This window comes from Callithrix jacchus, chromosome 20 (assembly GCF_049354715.1).
Source record: "Callithrix jacchus isolate 240 chromosome 20, calJac240_pri, whole genome shotgun sequence".
Lineage (NCBI taxonomy): Eukaryota > Metazoa > Chordata > Mammalia > Primates > Cebidae > Callithrix > Callithrix jacchus.
In genome coordinates this window covers 38,822,425-38,848,581 of record NC_133521.1, presented here as the reverse complement: position 1 = coordinate 38,848,581, position 26,157 = coordinate 38,822,425, and the positions used below count along the sequence as shown (strand labels likewise).

The window sequence follows — 26,157 nt, the reverse complement described above, 5'->3', positions numbered from 1 at the left end:
ACAGTGGGATTTATGGTGGGGCCTTGGGCCACATGGTATGAGCTTAATTTCCAGAAGGATGAAGACTAAATAAAGGTCAGACACACAGGTAGTCAACCAGGTTTACATGACTGAGCGCCAATAAAAACTCTCCATCCTGAGCTTCAGGGGAGCCTCCTGGCTGGAAATAATACTCTGTGAGCATTGTTACACATCTCTATCAGGAGAAGTCAGTGCTATCTGCGCTCTACTGGGAGGGCATAGCTGGAAGCTCCTGATGGGTCCCTGCTGGGCTCTGTCACGTGCATCTCTTCCTTTCACTAATTTTGGTCTGTAGCTTTTCAATGCAGCAAACCACAACTGTGAGCATAAGCGCTTGCAGTGAGGTTGGTGATTCTAATGAATTATTGAAGCTGAAGGTTATCTTGGGGACCCTCAAACTTCGAAATTGGTATTAGAAGTAAAGGTGGTCTTGGGGACTCCCTAACCCTTTAGCTTTGACCCAGGCAGATGTAGACTTCAAAGTTCCAGTCCACCAGCTTTCTGACATGGGGGTGGTCAGCTGCCCCCAGATGGTGTCTCTGTTGGAGGGGATCATCAGCAGCATGCAGCGACAAGGCTTGGGGTCTTAGATCTTACCATCATCCTCCTCCTTGGCACCTGGCACGGGCACAAACAGTGGTTCCGCTGGCCAGCAATCAGTCTCTCTCCACTTTAAGGATGACTTTGTGAGAATATCATATTTTATTATCTGTACATCCAGAAAGGAGAAACATAGAAATCACTTGTTTGAGAGCACGCAATTCCCTGCAAATAAGATGGTATAAAGATCCACACAGAGAAGAGATGAAGCCTGTTGGATGCAGATTTTGACATAGTGTCCCATGACAGCTCCTCTGGTGAGTACAGCCAAGAAATGACAGCAGCTAACTCTCCTCCCCCAGTTTTAAACATGGCTCCTCTGGCCACCACATAGCTGATAATATACAAGGAATTCTTTTAAAATTTAAAATCTTTAAAAATTTAAAAAATAAATACGGTCTTGCTATTTTTGACCAGGCTGGTATCAAACTCCTGGCCACGAGCAATCCTCAGCCTCCCAAAGTGCTAGGATTACAGGTGTGAGCCACCACACCCCACCCCAAAATTAAAATATTGAAGAAATCTTGTATCTGGCATTGCACTGCAATTTTATAGCAGTTAAATAAATGAATATATGCAATGCAAACATTTAAAGTATAATACAATCACTCTGTGGCTCTAAGAATACAATTCCCTGGATCTCTCTTAATCTCCCAATAGACCTGTTTCCCTCTAGGGCTTGGGAGTAGTGGAGAGTGGCTTGGGCTATGGAGAGGCTTAATTTTTGGCTGTGTACATTTCTGTACTGTTAGCATTTAAAAAAAAGATTTTTCATTTTATTATAAAAGATGAAGATGTTAAAAAAAAAAGTGATACCTCCATAGCACTTAGCACAGTGCCCAGCACACAGTAAGTGTTGGGCAAATGCTTAAGAAGCAAAATAGACCAGGCGCGGTGGCTCACACCTGTAATCCCAGCACTTTGGGTGGCTGAGGCAGGAGGATCACCTGAACCCAGGAGTTCAAGACCAGCATGGACAACACAGCAAGACCCTGTCTCTCTCTGTATATATACATATATTAATAAAAAGGAAAAAATAAAATTAATATATATACATATATTAATAAAAAGGAAAAAACAAAAAACAAGCAAAATAAATCCTTAAATTTCAGCTGTACCCTCTCTGCTGAAGAGGGTGAGTTCCTTAGGTCAGGGATTGGGATTACCCCCACCGACTTCCTTACTCTCAGTGTCTACCACATTGTAGCCCATAGCTGGTCCTCAATAAATATGTATTGAATAAATAAATCGATGAATAAGCTCCAGCCATAACCTCTTCCTGGAACCTTAGCCCATTGGGTGCCACTCCCTCTCCCAGCTGTCCATCATAACTTCAAATTTATTTTGTCCAACACTGACCTCCCTCTGACCTCCTCTTTTCTGATCAACATCTCAGAACCTTAGAATTCAGCTTTGCACATAAACACAATCATTGTAGGGAAAGCCTGTGAACACAGAGGCCAGTACCTTGGTTGGGACTGGACTCCAATGAACTCCTGCAGCAAAGATGTATCGGTATCTCTTTCCATTGTGAGCACTGTTGACCCGTGGAAGCTCTAAGCCTACAAGGAAATGAGATAGCGGATGAAGCCCCCACCACTGGGGGCTGTGAGCATCCACCCTTCATGCCAGACGGGGTAGCCTTTCCTCAGAATCTGTTCCCACGCCAAGATCCCTGAGCTTGATCCAGAGCCTGGATTGGGTCAAAGGTGGTCAAAGGCAGGGGAGGGAACCTCTTGATAATTACCCCAGCTCTATTAGAAGGCCCAAGATCAAGGTACTGCAGATGTAAGTTTTAAACGGTATAAACATCTTTAATTGTCCAAGATACAAATCAAAGAGAATTGCATGATTAAAATCAGAGACTACTGCAATTTCTTAAAGCTCTTTTCAAAAACGTGCTGATATGTGTATGTATGCATGCATGCATGTGCACATGTGTGAAGAGAAATGGGGAGCTGGCTGGGTGCAGTGGCTCATGCCTGTAATGCCAGCACTTTGGGAGGCAGAGGCAGGTGGATCACACCAGGTCAGGAGTTTGAGACCAGCCTGACCAACATGGTAAAACCCCACCTCTACAAAAAATACAAAGAAAAAAATTAGCCAGGCGTGGTGGCACATGCCTGTAATTCCAGCACTTTGGGAGGCTGAGGTGGGTGGATCACTCAAGGTCAGGAGTTTGAGGCCAGCCTGATCAACGTGCAAAACCACACCTCTACTAAAAATACCAAAAAAATTAGCCAGGCATGGTAGCACATGCCTGTAATTCCAGCTATTTGGGAGGCTGAGGCAGAAGAATTCCCAGGAGGTGGAGGTTGCAGTGAGCCAAGATGGCGCCGCTGCACTCCAGCCTGGGCAACGGAGTGAGACTCTATCTCAAAAAAAAAAAAAAAAAAAAAGAGAGAGAGAGAAAGAAAAAAAGAAAGAAATGGGAAGCTGTGCCAGGCATGGTGGCTCATGCCTATAATCCCAACACTTTGGGAGGCTGGGATGGGAAAATCGCTTGAGGCCAGGAGTTTGAGATCAGCCTGGTCAACATGGCAAGAACACCATCTCTAAAATTAAAAAATAAAACAGAAATGGAAAGCTGTGGAAAAGGATGTTAATGGAGAACAGTTAATTAAATCTGGTGAATTATATAATAATATTTTGTAAAAATAAGATTTTCAAATAATCGTAATGAGATGGGCAAGTGCCCGTACCATAACGTTAAGTGTAAAAGACTGGTTATAGAATTAATGTATATCCACTAGGTTACAAACAAAGGGAAAACATTGCTGGGGTTGTAATTACCTTATAGTTTACACTTTTCTCTTATAGAATCTAAGTTTCTCCTTATGTAAAATTTTCATCATGCTTATTACTTTTATGTAACCAAAAAAACCTTAAAAGCTTTTCTCCATAAATGTGTATGGATTTATATATGCCTATTGTGTCAAATTGAATTTCTAAGTCTGAATACCGAAATGGATGTTTGGAGCCAACCACTGGTGAATATTCAATGTCCAAGAAAAGAGAAAGCAGAGGTGCCTCCATGGAGAAATGGTTATTAGGCTCAGTGGGGAGAAAGGGGGAATGAACTATTGAGATGGGAAGGAGATGTCCAATTCCACAAATGAGAAATCATGAAACTTCCAAGGGACAGGTCCAGATGAAGGTGAGGTAGAGGGAACACTCCCATACTTAAAGAAGAAGAAGGCACTTGCAGTTGACCTCAAAGTAGGCCTGAGACTTCCATGATGCTTCTAGACCCCCAGCAAAATTGGTCTGGGATCCCCCTGACCCCACACCCTGTAAATATCCAAACACAGACCCTTGGTTAAGCAAAGCAATGCTGACCCCTGTGAATTCTTTGCAACTATAAACAGCCATGCTTTTCTTTCTTTCTTTTTTTGAGACAGTCTTACTCTGACAGCCATGTCACCAAGGTTGGAGGGCAGTGGCACGATCTCGGCTCACTGCAACCTCCGCCTCCTGGGTTCAAGCAATTCTCCTGCCTAAACCTCCCGAGTAGCTGGGACTACAGGTGTGAGCCACTACCCTTTGCTAATTTTTCTAATTTTAAAAAATAGACACGGGGTTTCACCATGTTATTGAGGCTGGTCTCAAACTTCTGACCTCAGGTGATCTGCCTACCTCAGCCTCCCAAAATGCTAGGATTACAGGTGTGAGCCACCGCTCATGGTCCTTAATAGCCATGTTCTTAAAGAATCTTCAGGATGAGGGAAAATACTTAGGTTACATCATTAAGTGCAAAAGGCAGCTTCAGAACATTCTAGATGATATGGAATGCACTTTGCAAAAGTATAAATGCAGAGGCAAAGGGCTTTGGGATAAGAGAAGCCTAGGGTCAGAACCTGGCTCTGCTGCCTACCTTTTGGCAAGTTTTATGATTGTCTGAGCCTGCTTCTTAGGGCTGTTCTAATATCGGTGCCGTTGGCTGGGCTCTCCCTATGGGCCAGACCCCACACTAAGCCTTGATGTGCATGAACTAATCTAATGTCAACAATAACAGAATGACACTGCGGGATGAAATGAGAGCAGTCAGAGAACTCACTGGAAGGGACCTGGCCTATGTCACACAATCCATGTATGATGGGAGGACTGGATGGGTATTCCAAAGGGCTGCCACAGGGGCAGGGATTATGGGTGGTTTGTTTATTGTTATACTTTTTTTGTTTTTGTTTTTGAGATGGAGTCTCGCTCTTTTGCCAGGCTGTAGTGTAGCAATGTGATCTCAGCTCACTGCAACCACCACCTCCTGGGTTCAAGCAATTCTCCTGCCTCAGCCTCCCAAGTAGCTGGGATTACAGGCATGTGCCACCATGCCCAGATGATTTTTTGTATCTTTAGGAAAAACAGGGTTTCACCATGTTTGCCAGGTGGGTCTTGAACTCCTGACCTTGTGATCTGGTCAACTTGACTTCCCAAAGTGCTGGGCTACAAGAGTGAGCCACCATGCCTGGCCTATTGGTACACTTTTTAGTGTGGACAATATTGCAACAATAAACAAGCATGGTCTTCTTAGGAAAAAAAGTGATGTGGCGGGTGAGTGGGGATGGGGGTTGGTGCCTCCAGACCTGGCATCACCTATTGATTCATTTCTAAAGACTCCAAGCGCCTCACAGGACTGGTTATGGGATCCATGGGATGCCTTCTTCAGAAGTGGATTCTTAGGTCAAATCCAAGTGTTACCCTAAAATAGCCCCCAGGTCTGTGTGCCCTTGCAGATGCCCAAACCTCCTGCAATGAGTTGGCTGTGGGAACAAGTCTCTTAGGTTTGTTTGTTTGTTTGTTTGTTTTGAGGTAAAGTCTCTGTTGCCCAGACTGGAATGCAGTGGCACAATCTTAGCTCACTGCAAACTCTGCCTCCTGGGTTCAAGCGATTCTCCTGCCTCAGCTTCTCGAGTAGCTGGGATTACAGGCACACACCACCACACCTGGCTAATTTTTGTATTTTCAGTAGAGATATGGTTTCACCATGTTGGCCAGGCTGGTCTCAAACTCCTGGCCTCAAGTGATCCACCCACCCTGGCCTCCCTAAGTGCTGGGATTACAGGCGTGAGCCACCACACCCAGTGAATGTGCTCAGTTTAAATGCACACTGTGTCACCCTCGAGCTGAGTCTCCTTGGACAAGCCCATTCATTCTGCCCTTTGATGGCTATGCCAGCCTCTGTGAGCACAGGAATACAATCCCCACCTCATGGGCTTATATCCGGGGCAGTGGTTCTCCATCATGGCAATGGTGCCCCCACCGGATGCTGGCAATGTCTGGAGGCATCTTTGGCTGCTCCAATTCGGGATGAGGGATCTTCCTGGCTTCTAGTGCACAGAGGCCAGGGATGCTGCTGAACATCTTACATCTCCCTGGACAGCACCCACTGCAAGGAATGATCCAGCCCCAGATGGTGACGGTGCCCAGGTTGAGAAGCCCTGCTCCATGGTTGTGGCTTCTGTTCTAGAGGTCTGCGTTCTGTGTGTAGCTCAGTGTCTCTCAGGCCTAGCTTTTTGCTCTACATTATGGGGCTTATGACACCTATTTTCCAGGATATTGTGGATGTTGAGAGGTCAAAATGGAAATGTCTTATGCCTGTTCAACAAGCCTGTGTTCAGTAGGCGACAGCATCTGCAGAAGTTATCTGGTCCAACAACCACCTACTGTCTTCCTGTTTTTTATTTTTTTAAGACAGTGTCTTGCTCTGTTGCCCAGGCTGGAGTGCAATGGCACAATCTCGGCTCCCTGCAACCTCTGTCTCCTGGGCTCAAGTGATTCTCATATGCTTCAGCCTTCTGAGCAGCGGGGACCACAGGCAAATGCCACCACACTCAGCTAATTTTTGTATTTTTAGTAGATGTGGGGTTTTGTCATGTTGCCCAGGCTGGTCTCGAACTCCTGGCCTCAAGTGATCTGCCCACCTTGGCCTCCCAAAGTGCTGGGACTAGAGGGGTAAGCTACCATGCCCAGCCTTACCTACTGTCTTCCTAGAAAGGATGTGAAGATAGAGAAAAGAGAAATGTCCCCAGACTCTTTACATTGGGACATCCCAAGAGACTTTCCTCTTTGCCCCTTGTCCATGCACAGGAGGAAAGTATTACCTCTGGGGTCCCCATGAAAATCTGCCCCTTCTGTAAACTCAGGACAAGAGGATGCATTTTACCTTCACAGAGAAATTCTGGCCGGCAGTAGACTTGGCCATCTTCTTCTTTCAGGGCTGCTGCTGTTGTAGATGCCACTTTGATTAAATTTGAACCCACTTCTGCATTCTGAAAAAAATCAGTTTTCTAAAGATAAAATAAAAACTTGTAATCCAGAGCAAAGTTTGCTTCACTGTACATATACTTAAAAAACGCTTGAATACAACTCTTCTTGGCTTAGCCTCACATTGACCATAGGAAGCAACTCTTTTCCTGTTATTCTTAGTCTCAGTTCAAAAAATGAGGATTGGCAATTTGAGATGACTTCTCCAAGGTCACTTACCTGGTAGGTGACAGGACTCTTTTCTTTTTTTATTCTGAGCCTGCCTTATCCCTCACAGGGAAAATTAATGTGCTTCTAAGAGTAAGTTCTCACTTTTAAAGTACAGGATGATTCGCCTATAAAAACCTGCATCCGTCATTAAAAGGATGCTTCTAAAGAGTTGACAGCAACATGGGAAATGCTTATCCTATAACACCACGTAAAAGCAGCATCAGAACAAACTGCGGATGAAGTCTGAGCTCAACCTGGTTTTAAAAATTACATTGAGACACAGAAATATACCAAGTGTGTGTGTGTAAAATTTTTTTATTTTTTTGGTCTCACTCTGTTGCCCAGGCTGGCATTTGCAATGCAGTGGACTGATCTTGGCTTACTGCAACCCCACTTCCCAGGTTCAAGCGATTCTCCTGCCTCAGCCTCCTGAGTATCTGAGATTACAGGCGCATGCCACCACACCTAATTTTTGTATTTTTAGTGGAGATGGGGTTTCATTATGTTGGCCAGGCTGGTCTCAAACTCCTGAACTCACATGATCCGCCCGCCCTCGGTCTCCCAAAGTGCTGGGATTACAGGCATGAGCCAGCACGACCAGCCTGAAATATAACAAATATTAACAATACAACAGATGGTGGGATTATGGGGCACTTCAATTTCTTTTTTCTATGCTTCTCTGTATTTTCAGTATTTTCTCCTAGGAAATATCACTGCAGAAATAAAAACAAACTTGCAATAGAAATTATTCAGTGGAAAAACAACCTTCGAGGACGTTCCTTGGTCTCAAGTCACAATTAGACTTTGCAGTGTTCAGTAGATACCGTCATCAGTACAAGCGAGGAGAGGGATTAACATGATTAAATATTTATCGCGCATCTACTGCTCCCTGTTCCCCTGATGGACTAACCACAGGACCTTGAGCAAGTCACTTGGCCCCTCTACAGTTCAGTTTCCTTATGTGTATATCAAGAGCACACGCGTCTGTGAGTCACTGTGCAGATTAAAGGCCATCATCTGCACAAATGGTTTACAAGAATGCCTGCTTAACCGTAAGTGCCAGATGAATGTCAGCTGCTTCTGCTGACGACGTTGTTGTTGTTGTGATATATCATGACTATTCTCATCACACTACTACTGCTGTCACTAACTATGATGATGATATTGCGCCACTACTATTGGAGGTGAGTTCAGGTTAGGAAGATACTGCGGAACAGGACTGAGGAAGATTATCGTTATGGCTGACTTCTCATTTAAACTTTCCCCTACTTTCCGAATTGTCCAAGATGGCTTCTATTTTATTTTGGGACAGGGTCTTGCTCTGTTGCCTAGACTAGAGAGTAGTAGTGTGATCAGAGCTCACTGTAGCCTTAGACTCCCAGGCTCAACTGATCCTTCCACCTCAGCCTCCTGAGAAGCTAGGACTATAGGCATGTGTCACCATAACTGGTTAATTTTTGTATTTTTTTGTAGAGACAGGGTCTCACAGTGTTGCCCAGGCTGGTCTCGAACTCCTGGGCTAAAGGGATCCTCCTCTCTTGGCCTCCCAAAGTGCCAGGATTACAGGCATGAGCCATTACACCTGGCTTGAAATGGCTTTTATAATTAAAACCAATTTTAGGGATAGCAGGATTTTGTTGAAGAGCATGAGAAGTTTACTGCAACCTAGCATTTGAACTGCAAGCATCCTCAGAAATTTGTTTAATTCAATCTGGAGTTGTAGAAGAGGTAACTGAGGCCTAGAGAAGGAAAGGGACTGGTCCAAAGTCTCACAGAGAGAAACAGAGCCACATTGGGATTCTTTGGTGTTGCAGGTAGAGGACAAAGGCAGTGCAAAAGCCCTGAGGCTGACTCTTTCCCAACCCTGGAGATCTCAGAAGAAGCACCCTCTTCCCTCACCACTCCATCTGAACCTGCAGTATCTCCAAGGCACCAGCCCCGAGCTGTCATGGTCTCCTTTACGAAGCTCTTTTCCTCTGTTTAGCTTGTCTGCCCTATGAAACCAGGGACCAGATTTTGCTAAGTGTCTGACACCTAGTGCCAGGAAGTAACTGCTGAATGAATGAGTGAATGCACAAAAGTCAATAAGCTTTTCTGTTGACTGTCAAGGGTAAGAGGTGTTCTGCAGGGTGGCTGTAAGAATCAAATGAGAGGAAATGCATGGACAAAGGAGCCCAGCACCTGGCACATCAGTGGTGTCTTATAAACAGAAACATTCAGCCAGGTGTGGTGGCTCACATCTGTAATCCCAGAACTTTGGGAGGCCGAGGTGAGTGGATCACAAGGTCAGGAGTTCGAGACCAGCCTGGCCAACATGGCGAAACCTGGTCTCTACTGAAAATACAAAAATTAGTGAGGAGTGGTGGCATGTGCCTGTAGTCCCAGCTACTCAGGAGGCTGATGCAGGAGAATCACTAGAACCCAGGACGCAGAGATTTCAGTGAGCTGAGATTGCACCACTGTATTCCAGCCTGGGCAACAGGGTGAGACTCCATCTCAAAAAAAAAAAGTTAAAAAACAAAACAAAACAAAATAGAAACATTCAATGCCTCCACCTGCATGGCTCTGCAAGCTGGTGGGAGGCCCTACCTGGTACCTTGCTAAGCACGTGACAGCAATAAGCCTCTGGGCATGTCCCACCCTTGATTCTTAGGGAGTTGGTCTGCAGAGACAACTTAACACTCCAGCCCCAAACTGGTTAGACTGGTTGAGGGATAGACTGTGAATTTTTCCACACACAGCAGTAATGAACATGACTTGGCTGCTTTTGGTGGCCAGCATGCTCAATTTTAGGAAGACATCACTTTCCAGCCAGAATTCAGCAACATCTTGCAAGCTTGCACTGAAATCCCTACAGTTAAGGGAACTCCCATGACAAGTAGTCATCACAGTCATCCCTAGAATGCTGCCTGCCAGGTGAAATTCAATGCTACAATTTTCTGCGCAAATTTGAGCAGACCTCTCTTCCTCGGAGCCGGCTTCCTCATATGTGTAAAATCAGGATGGCAATTCATAACTTTTAGAATGGTGCTGGGGATAAGTGAGGTGGCTTCCACCTGCATCTGAACATTATGTTAGGATTACATTAAATAATGGTTGTGAAACCCAGGCTGGTCCAGGGCCAGGCACATCGTAAAGCCAGACAGGCATACATTCCAATTCCAGCTCAAATCCCAGGGATAATTCTACAAAGTTGGGCAAATAACTTTCTCATCTGTAGATGTGGGAGATCATAAATAATTTAGAATGTTGTAATGCAGATTAGCGAAGCGTTTAAGTCCCTAACATTTGCAGGAACCAGCAGGAGAGCACAGGAGGAGGCCCACCACCACTCTGTCTAAATACACCCAGCAAAGTAAGTCAAACACCATCTCTCTCCCCACCTTGACTCATAGCTCTTCACAATGTTGTGGAACTGGCTGTCTCAAATGACAACCACTAGCCCTATGTGGCGATTTAACTTTCATTTAATTTTACTGCTTTAGGAAGACATCACTTTCTAGCCAGGATTCAGCAACTCCAGCTTCCACATTAAAAATTTACTTTTTGGCCAGGCGTGGTGGCTCATGCCTATAATCCCAGCTCTTTGGGAATCCAAGATGGATGATCACAAGATCAGGAGTTTGAGACCAGCCTGGCCAACATTGTGAAACCTTCTCTACTAAAAATACAAAAATTAGCCTGGCATGGTGGTGGGGGCCTGTAATCCCAGCTACTTGGGAGGCTGAGGCAGGAGAATTACTTGAATCTGGGAGGTGGAGGTTGGGGTGAGCAGAGATCATGCCACTGCACTCCAACCTGGGCGACAGAGCAAGACTCCGTCTTGAGAGAAAAAAAAATAAAAAATAAAATTTACATGTTTTTACTTTTACTTTTTTTTTTTTCCGAGACTGAGTCTCACTTTGTTGTATAGGCTGAAACATGGTGACACGATCGTGGGTCACTGAAACCTCCTCCTCCCAGGTTCAAGCAATTCCCCTGCCTCAGCCTCCTGAGTAGCTGAGATTACAGGCATGTGCCATCACGCCTGGCTAATTTTTGTATTTTTAGTAGAGACAGGATTTCATCATGTTGGCCAGGCTGGTCTTGAAGTCCTGACCTTAGGTGATCCACCAGTCTTGGCCTCCCAAAGTGCTGGGATTACAGGCATGAGCCACCGTGCCCAGCCTTCATTTTAATTTTAAAATAACCTGCCCGGGTGCGGTGGCTCAAGCCTGTAATCCCAGCACTTTGGGAGGCCGAGGCAGGTGGATCACGAGGTCAAGAGATCGAGACCATCCTGATCAACATGGTGAAACCCCGTCTCTACTAAAAATGCAAAAAATTAGCTGGGCATGGTGGCTCGTGCCTGTAATCCCAGCTACTCAGGAGGCTGAGGCAGAAGAATTGCCTGAACCCAGGAGGCGGAGGTTGCGGTGAGCCAAGATCGCGCCATTGCACTCCAGCCTGGGTAACAAGAGCGAAACTCTGTCTCAAAGTAAATAAATAAATAAATAACCTAAAGTAAAATTAAAAATTCAGTTTCTTAGCTGTGCCAGCCACATTTCAAGTATACAATAACACTTGTGGTTAGTAGCTACCATGCTGGACAGACAGAATGTCCCAGCAATGCACTGTGTGGTCTGAAAGGATGACTGAATTTAGAGCCCAGGACTCCTTGGAGCTATGAGCTGGAACAGGGCAGTCTCTGGGCCTTGGCTCCCCCCTGCCTCATTCCAGGCTCCGTCCCTAACTATGTGGATGCCCCAGCCAGAACAACCAAGCCAACAGGCAGCCCTGTCCACCCTGTGCGCCTGCGGTGGGGACAGCACAGTGGCACAGTCTGCTTTTAGGAAGACAGATACTGGAAGCAAGCCTGGGCCCTTCAGGGGCCTCCGGTATCCCATGTGTCCAGAGCATGGTTGTGGTGAGAGTGGGGACGCCCCTCTGGGTAGGCAAAATGCCTTGGCCCTGTGAACACAGATGCCCCTCTGGGTAGGCAAAATGCCTTGGCCCTGTGAACGCACCCTGCGGACTAGGGGCCCTGCTAGAGAAAGTAAGGCCAGACCACAGTCCTCCAGGGTGCCAAACCCCAGAGCAGGACCCCTCTTGCCAGGGTCTAAGAGCAGAAAAGGCATTGAACACAGAGCCTGGCACCTAGCCAGTCCTCCATGAATGGTGGCTTCTCTTATTTGAGTGTCTGCATTTGTGCATTTGGAGACAGAAACCAAACAGAATGATCCAATCATCAAAGCCACCCATTACAGGTCCAAAGTGCTGCCTCCTGTGAACGCCCCTCAGGCATGGGTGCACAAAAACCTAGGGCCTCTCTTGGTGCCCTTAAGGACCAGGGCAGGGCTGAGGCCCAGATGACCCACCCCTGCTCACACCCCTCCCAGTCACTCCCTGCCCCTGCTGAGCCCTGCCTTGGGCACCCCCCGCACTGCTCTGCATAAACAGGCCTGCAGTGCCCAGAGGCCCTGCTGGCCCCACCTTCCTTTGACCCCAGCCAGTCCCAGAGCAAGAGAATCTGGGACACTTGGGACCTCCTGGCCTTTCAAATAGAATTTGCTATTGCCTGTTCTATGTGGGAAGCACTTTTCACTTGGGACGAGTTCCAAAGGCTAAAGGAAGATGCTGTGCCCTTTTAAAGACCTTGTTCCACATTTTTCATGTATTCATCATTCATTCATTCATTTCAAATATTTAAGAGCACCCTCTGAGTGCAGCAGATGAACTGCTGATGAGACAGAGTCCTGTCCTCTCGGAGCTTAGGCTTGAACAGAAAGAGGGAAACGAACAAGTTACTTCCACTTGAAATAAATGTTGAGGAGGAGCTACAAGGCACCATTAGAGGATACAGACTCACCTGCCGGGTCATGCTGCTGAGCCCCAACCTCAAGGTTCTCTCCCACAACTGCACAGCAGAATCGGGGGTGGGAGTGGGGTGGTCTACACCACAGCTGGGCCTGGGCTCCACCCCTGGAGCTGCTGGCTTCCATGGTCTGGGCTGAAGCCAAGGCCCAGACACGGGGGTCTCAGGGATCTCTAGGGGGATCCCAACATGCAGGCAGGCAGGGGAGCAGGAGTATCAGCCCAGGAGGACAGGGTTGCTGGCAGAGGGGACAGCAATGTCACAAAGACCTCAGGCCCAGAGGGCATCTGAGTAAGGCCAGCATCTCCCTGAGGTTACTTCTCTGATAAACGTTTGCATGGGATGGAGCCAGAGCCGCTGGATCTGGGCATGTAAGGCCCTGTCTGCCTGCCTGACTTTTTGATTTCAATATGCCACTTGAAAGTGCAATAAGAAGACATGTTTAAGGGACAATAAGTAGCAATTAAAAAGCATGGTCAGAGCGACCCAGCCCAGGGCTTGCTTTCCTTTGCTAGTTTCAAAGCAGCAGATGGTTCACACGACTGCTTTATTATTTTATTTTTAGATGGAGTCTCACTCTGTCTTGTCTAGCCTGGATGCAGTGGCACGATCTTGGCTCACTGTAGCCTCCACCTCCTGGGTTCAAGGGATTCTCCTGCCTCAGCCTCCCAAGTAGCTAAGATTATAGGCAGCTGCCACCATGCCCAGCTAATTTTTGTGTTTTTAGTCGAGATGGGGTTTCACCATGTTGGCCAGGCTGGTCTTGAACTCCTGACCTCAGGTGATCATCCACCTGGGCTTCTCAAAGTGTTGGGATTACAGGTGGGAACCACTGTGCCTGACCACGTGATGACTTTTAAAGATAAACAAGCTATAACATTCTCAGCTTGGTTCCAAGGAAGCAAACCATTCTCAGGTGTGATAAAAGGTTATAAAACCCTAGCAAGGTGTCGCAGTGGGAGGGGGGTGTTCCTCTCTGTGTACCATTCCTGGGCTGAGGCCAGCCTTGTGACTTGTTACCTCTGTGCCTTGTCATGCCCTCAGGACTTCCTGGAACCAGGAGACAGTCCGAGGGGCTGCACTGTGGTGCTCCTGGGAGCAAGGGGTGCAAGGGCCCAAGGCTGGTGTGCTGATTTCATGGGACATGGCTCTTCATCCAATAGCCCTGAGTCACATGGGGAAGAAATTCAATGCCTTATTCTCTTCCAGTCTGACTAGGTTAAGGGGAGTGTCAGTGAGGTGCTACAATGTTTTTAACACCTAATACTTTTTAAAAACTTTTCTTTTTCACAGAGAGATCAGGTCTTGGCAAGCCACAGCACTCTGGCTGGAGCGCAAGACCTCTGCTTTATTTCTATTTTCTTCATCTCAGGCTTGTCTTCTCTGAGTGCAGTGAGCATTGCCAGCTTTCCACTGGGTGGTGATGTGTTTCCTTTCAAATGAGTTAAGTAGAGAGTGAATTGATTGAAACAAACCAAAAAACAAAAAAAGGATTTTAAATGTTAAGTAGAGGTGATATAAAATATAGTAAAAACCGTGGCAGAGATACACAAATGACCATGGGTGGGAAAATGCTGGAGAGATGGGAGAGGACCCCAGCTCTGGAGTCAGACAAACCTAGGTTCTAATGCCAGCTCCCCTGCCTTGTGGCTGGGAGTGTGACTGAATTCCCGCACTGGGAAACTGGGTGGTGAGGGTGGCAGAAGGCTCCCGGGATACTGAAGGACCATCTGCCAAGCCTGCAGAGCCCCAAGTGTGGCCCATCTGAGGCTCTTTCCTAGGAGTTAGGGCTACTGAGGAGAATAGCAGAATAGAGAATAGCTTGTAACTACCCCTTTGTAACTAATTAGTTTACTTTGTATACTTTGTAACGACTCCCTCCTGGTTACTCTGAGGCTCTTTCCTAGGAGTTAGGGCTACTGGGGAGAACAGCAGAATAGAGAATAGTTTGTAACTTCCCCTTTGTAACTAATTAGTTTACTTTGTATACTTTGTAACGACTCCCTCCTGGTTACTCTGAGGCTCTTTCCTAGGAGTTAGGGCTACTGGGGAGAACAGCAGAATAGAGAATAGTTTGTAACTACTCCTTCCTTTGTACAATTTGTATACCTTTTACTACTTTGTATACTTTTTAACTACTCCTCCCTAGTTATAAACAGGGTTTTAGGGCCCCTGGCGGCTCATGCCTGTAATCTGAGCACTTTGGGAAGCCAGATAACCTGAGGTTAGGAGTTCCAGACTAGCCAGCCCAACATGGTAAAACCCTGTCTCTACTAAAAATACAAACAAACAAAAAATTAGCTGGGCATGCTGGTGCGCGCCTATAATCCCAGATTCTTGGGAAGCTGAGACAGGAGAATTTCTTGAACCCAGGAGGCAGAGGATGCAGTAAACTGAGATTAAACCACTGCACTCCAGCCTGGGTGACAGAGTGAGACTCCATTTCAAAATAAATAAATAAAATAAAATAAAAAGGGGGTTTAGAGACAGACCGGGGCAGGTTCCAGTCTTGGCTTTGCCACTCTAACTGTGTGACCTTGGGCACATTTCTGGATTTCTCTGAACTTCGGTTTGTCCATCTGTAAACCGAGGCTTCTACAGGAACATTTCCCACAGGTTGTTTTGATCATTAAGTGAGGTAAGAAAAACAAAACGCTTAGCAAAGTACCTGGCATATAACATGCATTTAGTCAATGTCAGCCATCAACATTTAATTGAATTGAATTTGGTTTCATTTAAGTTAATTAAGTCATGAAGTCAGTGAGTTCTGCAGCCAGAAGCCTTTGTAAGCCTCCCTAAGTCAAGCCCAGAGCCTTGGCCACATCACCCTAATTGAAGATCATGTCTGGCAGGTGGTCATTCTTAGTGCAAGAATGGAGCTTTCCAACAGCCAGGAATGGTGTAAGCAAATGGGGATGAATCCCTGCCATCAACAATTAGGCAAATATTTAAAAAGATGTTTCAAAGAATATTTAACATCACAGAGAGATGTTTAGATATAGAAATAGGTAGAAAAGGAGTCTGCAAGATACTATATACCTGTTCAGCCATAAAAAGAAATAAAGTACTGACTGGGCGTGGTGGTTCATGCCTGTAATCCCAGCACTCTGGGAGACGGAGGCAGGCAGATTGCCTGAGCTCAGGAGACTGGGATCAGCCTGGGCAACATGGTGAAACCTCATCTCTACTAAAAATACAAAAATCAGCCATGTGTGGTGGTGCACATCTGTAATCCCAGCTACTTGGGAGGCCGAGGCACAAGAATTGCTTGAATCTGGGAGGCAGAAGTTGCAGTGAGCTGAGGTTACACCACCGCACTCCAGCCTGGGCGGCACAGCTAGACTCTGTCTCAAAACAAACCAGCAACAAAGCAACAACAGCAACAAAAATAAAAGCAGCACAGATCCAGACTACAACACAGATGAGCCTCGACAACACTGTGCTATGTGAAAGAAGCCAGACACGAAGGCCCACCTATTGAAAGACTCCATTTATGTGGGATGATTAGGAAAGGCAAGTCCACAGAGACAGACAGCAGATGGGAGTTTGCCTGGGATGGGGGAGGGGAGGACTAGGAGGTGACGGCTAAGGAGCGTGGAGTGTGTTTTGGAGGTGATGAAAATGTTCTAAAATTGATTGTGGTGGCAGATGTACAACTGTGAAAATGTACCAAAGGCCACCGAACTCTAAATGGGCAAATTAGACTGGGTGTGGTGGCTCATCCCAGCACTTTGGGAGGCCAAGGTGGGTGGATCACCTGAGGTCAGGAGCTCAAGACTAGCCTGGCCAACATGGCAAAACCCCTTTTCTACTAAAAATACAAAAACTAGCCAGGTGTGGTGGCAGGTGCCTCTAATCCCAGCTATTCAGGAGGTTGAAACAGGAGAATCACTTAAACCCAGAAGGTGGTGTGTGTGTGGGGGGGGGGTGGGTAGCTTAGATCATGCCACTGCACACCAGCCTGGGTGACAGAGTGAGACCCTGTCACAATAAATAAATAACAGGGCAAGTTGTATGCTATGTCAATTACATCTCAATAAAGCTGTTAAAAATTATGTACGATGGCTGGGTGCAGTGGCTCATGCCTGTAATCCCAGCACTTTGGGAGGCCAAGGCAGGTGGATTACCTGAGGTCAGGTGTTTGAGACCAGTCTGACCAACATGGTGAAACCCCATCTCTATTTAAAAACATTATGTACAGTAAGTTTAAAATGAAGATTTTTACACACACACACATGCACACACAGAGACAGAGAGAGAGACCAGTAGACAAACACATATATATCCACCATGATCATCTTGGGTGGTGAGTTTACAGGGATTTTTTTTTTTTCTTTTCACTTACCCCTGTTTCCTAAAGTTTTTATTATGAATCAGTACCACTTTGGGAAAAACAATGAACACTTTCTTTACTCAAGAACAGTTCATTTTGCATTTCAATGTCAATCCAATAAGAGCCAAAGTAACTTCCCACCTGGGCCCACATCTCTCGAAAAAGAAAAGGAAATCTCCTTGGAAGCCATTACCTTGTCCACATGGAGAGGCACGGCAAACCTCCTGAGGGTGGGGACCGAGGTGAGCTTGGCGTTCTCCTGGAAGTCCTGGTTCAGGTTGGCCAGGTAGAAGAGCTGGTAGAGACTGTTATCCTCGTAGGCAATGACGTCAAACACGATGCAGCCATCCTCCTCGTAGGCGTTGACGTGATGGAAGACCACCATGGGGTCTGTGTAGAGCTTGGTCTGCACAGGCTGCCTGGTCCTTTGGTCGACGATGTGGATGTAAGTCTGAAAAAGGACACACACCCAGGGGTCAGCTCGCCCTCTCTCATCCTGGCACTATGGCATCTGGGGACTGAACAGAACCTAGCCTCACTAGGCAGTAGGCTCAGGACTATGTCCCCATTCTGCATTCTGTCTGCTCCACAAAACCAGAGAGGTAAAAGTGCCCCCCAAAATGAGAGCTGTTTATTGTTGTATTTCCGTATGTCTTTTTGGGGGTGGGTGGGGAGGATGGAGTGTTGTTGTCACCAGGCTGGAGTACAGTGGTTTGATCTGGGCTCACTTCAACCTCTCCCTCCCAGGTTCAAGTGATTCTCCCGCCTCAGCCTCCCCAGTAGCTGAGACAACAGGCGCCCATCACCATACTCGGCTGGTTTTTTGCATTTTAGTAGAGACAGGGTTTCAACATGTTGCCCAGGCTGAGCTCAGGCAATTCACCTGCCTCAGCCTCCGAAAGTGCTGGGATTACAGGCTTCAGCCACTACTCCTGGCTCCATGAATAAATCTTTAAGGTGGAGAGGAGGAATTGCTGCCAGGGTCTCTGCAGCCACCGGGAGGATGGTATTTGGAGAGACTCCCAGTGTACACGGTCTGCTTGTTCCATTGTGCTGACATCCCAGCTCTCTGGAAATAACCAAGTTGGGAAGAATCTGTCAGGTACCAGGCTCCACAGTGGCTCACACTTGTCATTCCAGCAGTTTGGGAGGCCGAGGCAGGCAGATCACTTGAGGCCAGGAGTTCGAGACTAGCCTGGCCAACATGGCACAACCCTCTATTAAATATATAAAAAAATTAGCCAGGCGTGGTGGTGTGTGCCTGTAATCCCAGCTACTCGGGAGGCTAAGGCAGGAGAATCTCTTGAAACTGGGGGATGGAGGTTGCAATGGGCCAAGATCATGCCATCGCACTCCAGCCTGGGTGACAAGAGCAAATCTCCATGAAGAAGAAAGAAGAAGAAGAAAAAGAAGGAGGAGGAGGAGGAGGAGGAGGAGGAGGAGGAGGAGGAGGAGGAGGAGGAGGAGAAAGACTGAAACCTCGAAAACCCTAACCCAACCCCAACCCTCTTGGGTCTCGTCCTCTGGTCTCCACTACAGAGACTGCTTTCTGTTTCTTTCCTGTTTTCCAAGAGGCCCTTGTCACAGCAACCCTGTTTGTCCCAGAGGGCTGCAGGTGCGGTGGCCCCAGCTCCAGCTAATGAGCACATAGGGAGGGTCAGCGTATTAGGCTTCAGACATACCTCTTTGGGTGTCACGAGACCAGCATCACTGGGCTGGCAGTTCGCCATATCTACAGCCCAAGTTGCCTCATCAGGAGGGGGGTGTTTCTGTGCTTGCCCTCGCACTGGTCTGGCCACGCCCCACTTCTGAAAGGAAGGGAGGCCTGCCCCACACTGCTCTCTTGCCCCCTCCTGTGGTCTAGCTTCCCACCTTCCCCCTTCCCCAGAATCAAGCTTCGGGTGTTCAGAGCAAGAGGGTGCAGAGGAAGAAGGCTTTGATGGTGTGGTGGTGGTGGTCAGGATGGAGAGGTGAAAATAGGGGTGATGGCCCTTTTCAACCCCTGACCCTTATGCCAGGGCCAGCCACGTGGACTTTTCAGAAAGTTCTCTTCTAGATGCATTGCACAGGCTTTCCCAGGCCATCGCCCTGCCACTGCAGGCTGTAGCTGGACACATGGCACTCTCCGAAGACCAGGGGGTGCACTTTGGAGGCTTAGAGGGCCCCATAGCTCCTGCTGGGGGAAAGCACCCAGTGATATTTGGGGAAACCGCTGCAGAGCAAACTCAGTTCCAGCTGGCGACTGGTAGGCTCTACGTATTCATTCCACAAATACTTATCGAGGGCCTACGATCATCAGACATTTCTTTTATATTTTTTTGAGATGCAGTTTCACTCTTGTTGCCCAGGCTGGAGTGCAATGGTGCCATCTTGGCTCACTGTACCCTCCACCTCCCAAGTTCAAAATTCTCCTGCCTCAGCCTCCAGAGTAGCTGAGATCACAGGCATGCACCACCATGCCTGGCTAATTTTATATTTTTAGTAGAGATGGGGTTTCTCCATGTTGGTCAGGCTGGTCTCAAACTCCCAACCTCAAGTGATCTGCCCACCTTAGCCTCCCAAAGGGCTGGGATTACAGGTGTGAGCCACTGTGCCTGCCTTTTTTTTTTTTTTTTTTTTTTTTTTTTTTTGAGACAAAGTCTCCCTCTGTCACCCAGGCTGGAGTGCAGTGGCATGATCTCAGCTCGAAGCAACCTCCACCTCCTGGGTTCAAGAGATTCTTATGCCTCGGCCTCCCAAGTAGCTGGGATTACAGATGCCTGCCACCATGCCTGGCTAATTTTTGTATTTTGAGTAGAGACAGGGTTTCACCATGTTGGCCAGGCTGGTTTCGAATTCCTGACCTTAGGTGATCCACTTGCCTCAGCCTCCCAAAGTGCTGGGATTATGGGCATGAGCCACCATGCCTGGCTGAGATATTTCTTTAGGAACCAGAGGGACAAATAATTCCAAGCCCCTACTTTTATGGAGCTTACATGCTACTGGAGGCAAAGTCAAAAACAAATATCCAATAGATAAGATGTCAGGCATGATGGAGGTGGGGAAATCCTGGGGCGGGGTCTATCACAGACAGGTCCGGCAAGGAAGGCTGGGAGACCTGGGCGCTGAACCGAAACTAGATCAACTGGGGAGGAAGCCATGGGGTGGGGGAGTGCATCATTCCAGGTGGAGGGGAGCGCATCAGTCCAGGTGGAGGGGAGGGCATCAGTCCAGGTGGAGGGGAGCGCATCAGTCCAGGTGGACGGGAGAGCATTATTCCAGGTGGAGGGGAGCGCATCAGTCCAGGTGGACGGGAGCGCATCAGTCCAGGTGGAGGGGAGCGCATCAGTCCAGGTGGACGGGAGAGCATTATTCCAGGTGGAGGGGAGAGCATTATTCCAGGTGGAGGGGAGAGCATCAGTCCAGGTGGAGGGGAGAGCATTATTCCAGGTGGAGGGGAGAGCATCAGTCCAGGTGGAGGGGAGAGCATTATTCCAGGTGGAGGGGAGTGCATCAGTCCAGGTGGAGGGGAGCGCATCAGTCCAGGTGGAGGGGAGAGCATTATTCCAGGTGGAGGGGAGCGCATCAGTCCAGGTGGAGGGGAGCGCATCAGTCCAGGTGGAGGGGAGAGCATTATTCCAGGTGGAGGGGAGAGCATTATTCCAGGTGGAGGGGAGAGCATCAGTCCAGGTGGAGGGGAGAGCATTATTCCAGGTGGAGGGGAGCGCATCAGTCCAGGTGGAGGGGAGAGCATTATTCCAGGTGGAGGGGAGAGCATTATTCCAGGTGGAGGGGAGCGCATCAGTCCAGGTGGAGGGGAGAGCATTATTCCAGGTGGAGGGGAGAGCATCAGTCCAGGTGGAGGGGAGAGCATTATTCCAGGTGGAGGGGAGCGCATCAGTCCAGGTGGAGGGGAGCGCATCAGTCCAGATGGAGGGGAGAGCATTATTCCAGGTGGAGGGGAGCGCATCAGTCCAGGTGGAGGGGAGCGCATCAGTCCAGGTGGAGGGGAGCGCATCAGTCCAGGTGGAGGGGAGAGCATTATTCCAGGTGGAGGGGAGAGCATTATTCCAGGTGGAGGGGAGAGCATTATTCCAGGTGGAGGGGAGAGCATCAGTCCAGGTGGAGGGGAGAGCATTATTCCAGGTGGAGGGGAGAGCATTATTCCAGGTGGAGGGGAGCGCATCAGTCCAGGTGGAGGGGAGAGCATTATTCCAGGTGGAGGGGAGCGCATCAGTCCAGGTGGAGGGGAGAGCATTATTCCAGGTGGAGGGGAGAGCATTATTCCAGGTGGAGGGGAGAGCATTATTCCAGGTGGAGGGGAGAGCATCAGTCCAGGTGGAGGGGAGAGCATTATTCCAGGTGGAGGGGAGTGCATCAGTCCAGGTGGAGGGGAGAGCATTATTCCAGGTGGAGGGGAGAGCATTACTCCAGGTAGAGGGGAGCGCATTACTCCAGGTGGAGGGGGCAGCAAATGCAAAGGCTCTGAGGCCAGAGTGTGTTCGGCCACTCTGTGATCCAGGAAGAGGTGTGGAGGGAACAGAGAGCAAGTGGTCAGGACGAGGGCGTGCGGGGGACAGACTTTGGTAAAGGAAGCCTTTGGATCTTATCCTGGGGAAGATGAGAACCCTCTAGAAGGTCCCGAGCAGAAGAGGGACCTCACCTGTACCCTCACTCCTTTGTCATCTTTTTTTATTTTTTATTTTTTTTGAGACAGAGTTTCGCTCTTGCTACCCAGGCTGGAGTGCAATGGCACGATCTGGGCTCACCACAACCTCCACCTCCTGGGTTCAGGCAATTCTCCTGCCTCAGCCTCCCGAGTAGCTGGGATTACAGGCACGCGCCACCATGCCCAGCTAATTTTTGTATTTTAGTTGAGCCACCGCGCCCAGCCTCCTTTGTTCTCTTAACCACCTCACTCTTTTCCCTGAGAAGGGAAGAGAGGCTTGAAAGAGAGAGGCCGGGGGGACAAATGTGTGGATGTGTATATGAAAGTGTACATGAAGGGCAGGGCACAGTGCCTCACCCCTGTAATCCCAGCACTTTGGGAGGCCGAGGTGGGAAGATCACTTGAGGCCAGGAGTTTGAGACCAGCCTGGCCAACATGGTGAAACCCCTCTCTACTAAAAATATAAAAGTTAGGCTGGGCGAGTTGGCTCAAGCCCAAAGTCCCAGCACTTTGGGAAGCCGAGGCGGGTGGATCACCTAAGGTCAAGACTTTGAGACCAGCCTGACCAACATGGTGAAACCCCGTTTCTACTAAAAATACAAAAATTAGTCAGGCATGGTGGTGCATGCCTGTAATCCCAACTACTTGGGAGGCTGAAAGAGGAGACTACCTTGAACCCAGAAGGTGGAGGTTGCAGTGAACAGATATTGCACCACTACACTCCAGTCTGGGTGACGGAGTGAGACTCTGTCTCAAGAAAAAGAAAGAAGGAAGGAAGAGAGAGAGAGAGAGAAAGAAAAGAAGGAAGGAAGGAAGGAAGGAAAGAAAGAAAGAAAGAAAGAAAGAAAGAAAGAAAACCTAAAAGTGCACGTGAAGGCAGAGAAGGTGGAGTAGGAGAGGTCAGCAAGTAGTGGTGGGTCCCTTCCGACACTGGGGTGGATGGGAGGCAGAGGAGAGATGGGGAAAAGTGAGTTAAGGAGGATTGTGTATATGGCTTTCTATACTTGTATATTCTTTGAATAGGTAACACTAAGAACTACTGGATATTTTTCAAAATTGAAGTAACTATATATATATATGACCAAGTACAGTGGCTCACACCTGTAATCCCAGCAAGGCAGGAGGATCACTTGAGCCCAGAGTTTGAAGCTAGCCTGGTCAACATAGCAAGACTCCAATCTCTACAGAAAAACAAAATATTAGCCAAGCACAGTGACATGTGCCTGTGGTCCCAGCTACTGGGGGGGCTGAGGTGGGAGGATCTTCTGAGCCTAGGAGCCTGAGGCTGCAGTGAGCTGTGATCGTACCACAAAAACACCCCACCCCGTACACACACACACACACACACACACCAAATACAAAATACATACACACATGCATATGTACACATATTTATACACATACACACATACATATGTACATGTACACATACATGCATATACAAGCATGTAATACATATATACATACTTTGAGCACTCAGGTGTACCTGAATGGAAGGAGAGGTTTCTGTTGAATCGTCTGGTGGAACATGCTGCCCTTACAATGCCTAAACCTCTGGCACCTAACACCCCAATGTTACATGCTGGGAGCAGACATGCTGAAGGGGTCTTCTCAGCAGGGCGGTGGCTGGAAGGAGCCCAGCTCTCCATCAGGACTGAGGACTCACTCCTTTTGCTGCTGGGCATGTGGGGACTGCCAATGCTTCCACGGTTGTCCAAGGTGGCTCCCCCTTGCCTGGACAGTCTGCATCTGATGACTCATTACTGTGGGGGTACAAAGGCCTGGGGGCCATTCTGAAGGACCAGAACTCATGGAAAGGTGGGCAGATGCCTCTGGTACCCTCCTCCCTCTTCCATGCCACTTCCTTCCCTTAACTTCCACCCTCTTGCATGCTGGCCTCCCTCTGCGGGCAACCAGCACCCACTGGGCTGGAGTCCAGCCAGGCCTCACCTTCTCCTCCCTGTGGAAAGCCAGGCAGGAGGCCCAGGTCATTCCCCGGATGTACGCGGTTGCCATCTTGAGAATATCCAACCTGAAAGGCTGCTCGAGGAAGATGACATAGTTCTCGGTGACACCAAAGCTGTGGTAGTAGCTTGGGGAGAGCAGGGAACGGGACGGGATGGAGCAGAACACCTCCGTGTGCTTCCAGGAGCTCTTCCCCTTCTTCTTGCCCTCTAGCGAGATGAAAAGCAAGCCTCAGGAATTGTGCAGGACCTGGCCGGCCCCCCAAGACCACACCATCACTTACAACTTGACCTGATGGCTGAAAAGAACACCTAAAGTAAGCAGCAACGTGTAGACAGGTAACGCGGTTGCTGCTGGGGCTGCTGTGGCTGCTGCAGGGGACCAGGCTGAGAACTTCCACTGGGCACCTACCCCATCTACAATCTGAAAACCACTGAACGTAGAGGGAGGCCTCCAAGTCAGGGGTCTTCAACTACAGTCTGGGGGCTGACTCCTGCCTCCACCTGTATGTTTGTTTGAGATGGAAACTCGCTCTGTTGCCCAGGCTGGCATGCGGTGGTGCAATCTCAACTCTTTGCAACATCCACCTCTTGAGTTCAAGCGATTCTCCTGCCTCAGCCTCTAGAGTAGCTGGTATTACAGGTTCACACAACCAGGCCCAGCTAATTTTTGTATTTTTAGTGGAGAAGGGGTTTAGCCATGTTGGCCAGGCTGGTCTTGAACTCCTGACCTCAGATGATCCACCCACCTTGACCTTCCAAAGTGCTGAGATCACAGGTGTGAGCCACCATGCCCGGCCTGTGAACAAAGCTTTATTTGGTATGTGGCATGCACCCTCCTTTGGGCATTGTCTATGGCTACTTTTGCTTTTGAGCTCCAGAGACAGAGTTGAGCTGTGGCAGAGGCCAGATTGTCCTCAGAGCCTTAAATATTTATGATCTGGCCCTGTTTCCTGACCTCTCCTCTGGGGCAGTACACCCCAAACTTTAATGTGCTTAGGAGTCATCTGGGGATCCTGATACACTGTGGGGTTTGACTCTGCTGGGGTGCGGTCTCAGATTCTGCATTTCTATGAAGCTCCCAGGTGATGGGTAAGTTTCCCAGGCCTAAGCGTTTGCCGTTTTGCTGGGAATGATCATTTGACATGTACATTCATAGGGTTTCCACAAATTTCTCTTGGTAGTGCCCATTCTAAAACACCTGGGCATGGGACTAAGTACCTATTGTGAAGAGGTTTTTGTGTGTGTGTGTGTGACAGGGTCTTGCTCTGTTGCCCAGGTTGGAGTGAAGTGGAGCAATCTCAGCTCACTGCAACCTCTGCCTCCTGGGTTCAAGTGATTCTCCTGCCTCAGCCTCCTGAGTAGCTGGGATTACAGTCGCATGCCACCACGCTGGGCTAATTTTTGTTTTAGTAGAGATGGGGTTTCACCATGTTGGTGAGGTTGGTCTTGAACTCCTGGTCTTGTGCTCTACCCACCTTTGCCTCCCAAAGTGCTAGGATTACAGGTGTGAACCACTGTGCCCAGCCGTGATGAGGGGCTTTTATATATAGTCAAGCTAGGCCGTAGGATGGCCATTTTATAGATGGGAAACTGAGGCTTAGCGGAATGGGCTATCATTATGGTCAGTCATGGGGTTAAGCCAAGAAAACACAGACCCCTTAGCCTTCCTCATAGAGTGAAGGCAGAGAACAGAGTAAAATAAAGCAGTCATCCAAGTGCCTCTTCCTGCACCCAAACACGGAAGGCGCTCAGTACTCGTACAGTTTTCTTATTCCTCTGCGAGCATGAGTCACTCACTGGCCAAAAGGCCTCCCACCCAGGCCTGGGGCTGGCTTATAATGAGTTATCTGCAAACATCTCCACCTCTCCGTGGCCACCTGTGTACACTGTATACAGCTGGCTGGTGGGAGGGATGCTGTGGGGTTGTGGGATAGTTCTTTTCTTCATAAAACAACTGGAACTCAATGCAAACTGAAACAAAAAGCACCGTGGCCTGGGAGGAGCAGGATGAGGCTTGAGTCCTCACGCCACCGCCAACATGGAACAGGTGCCCAGAGGATCGCTGCTGGCAGGATGTCAGTGACTCCTGGGAGCTGTGTGACTGGGGTGTGTCACCTGATCCCCTGAGCCTCACAGTCCTCCTCTGTAATACAAGGTGGCAAACTCAAATTCCTAGATAAGCCCCAGGTCTGACATTCTAGGATTCTGAGCTTGACCCCTATATCCCTTTACTGGATTAATGAATCAGAGTTCTATTTAACAA

At 48.4% G+C, this 26,157-nt stretch overlaps 1 protein-coding gene and 1 long non-coding RNA gene across 2 annotated transcripts in view; one reads left to right on the top strand and one right to left on the bottom strand.

The window, feature by feature from the left end:
* BCO1 (beta-carotene oxygenase 1) overlaps positions 1–26,157 on the bottom strand; it is a 52,943-nt gene that overhangs the window by 3,331 nt on the left and 23,455 nt on the right. Inside the window, exons 6-10 of the mRNA XM_017966973.4 lie at positions 23,878–24,101; positions 17,473–17,730; positions 6,782–6,887; positions 2,089–2,183; positions 619–730 (exon numbers count right to left, since the gene is read on the bottom strand). Coding sequence (XP_017822462.1) covers positions 619–730; positions 2,089–2,183; positions 6,782–6,887; positions 17,473–17,730; positions 23,878–24,101 — 795 coding nt within the window. The remainder of the gene's footprint in view (positions 1–618; positions 731–2,088; positions 2,184–6,781; positions 6,888–17,472; positions 17,731–23,877; positions 24,102–26,157) is intronic.
* The window catches only part of LOC103789526 (uncharacterized), a 62,498-nt gene that overhangs the window by 27,030 nt on the left and 9,311 nt on the right, over positions 1–26,157 (top strand). The window lies entirely within an intron of this gene.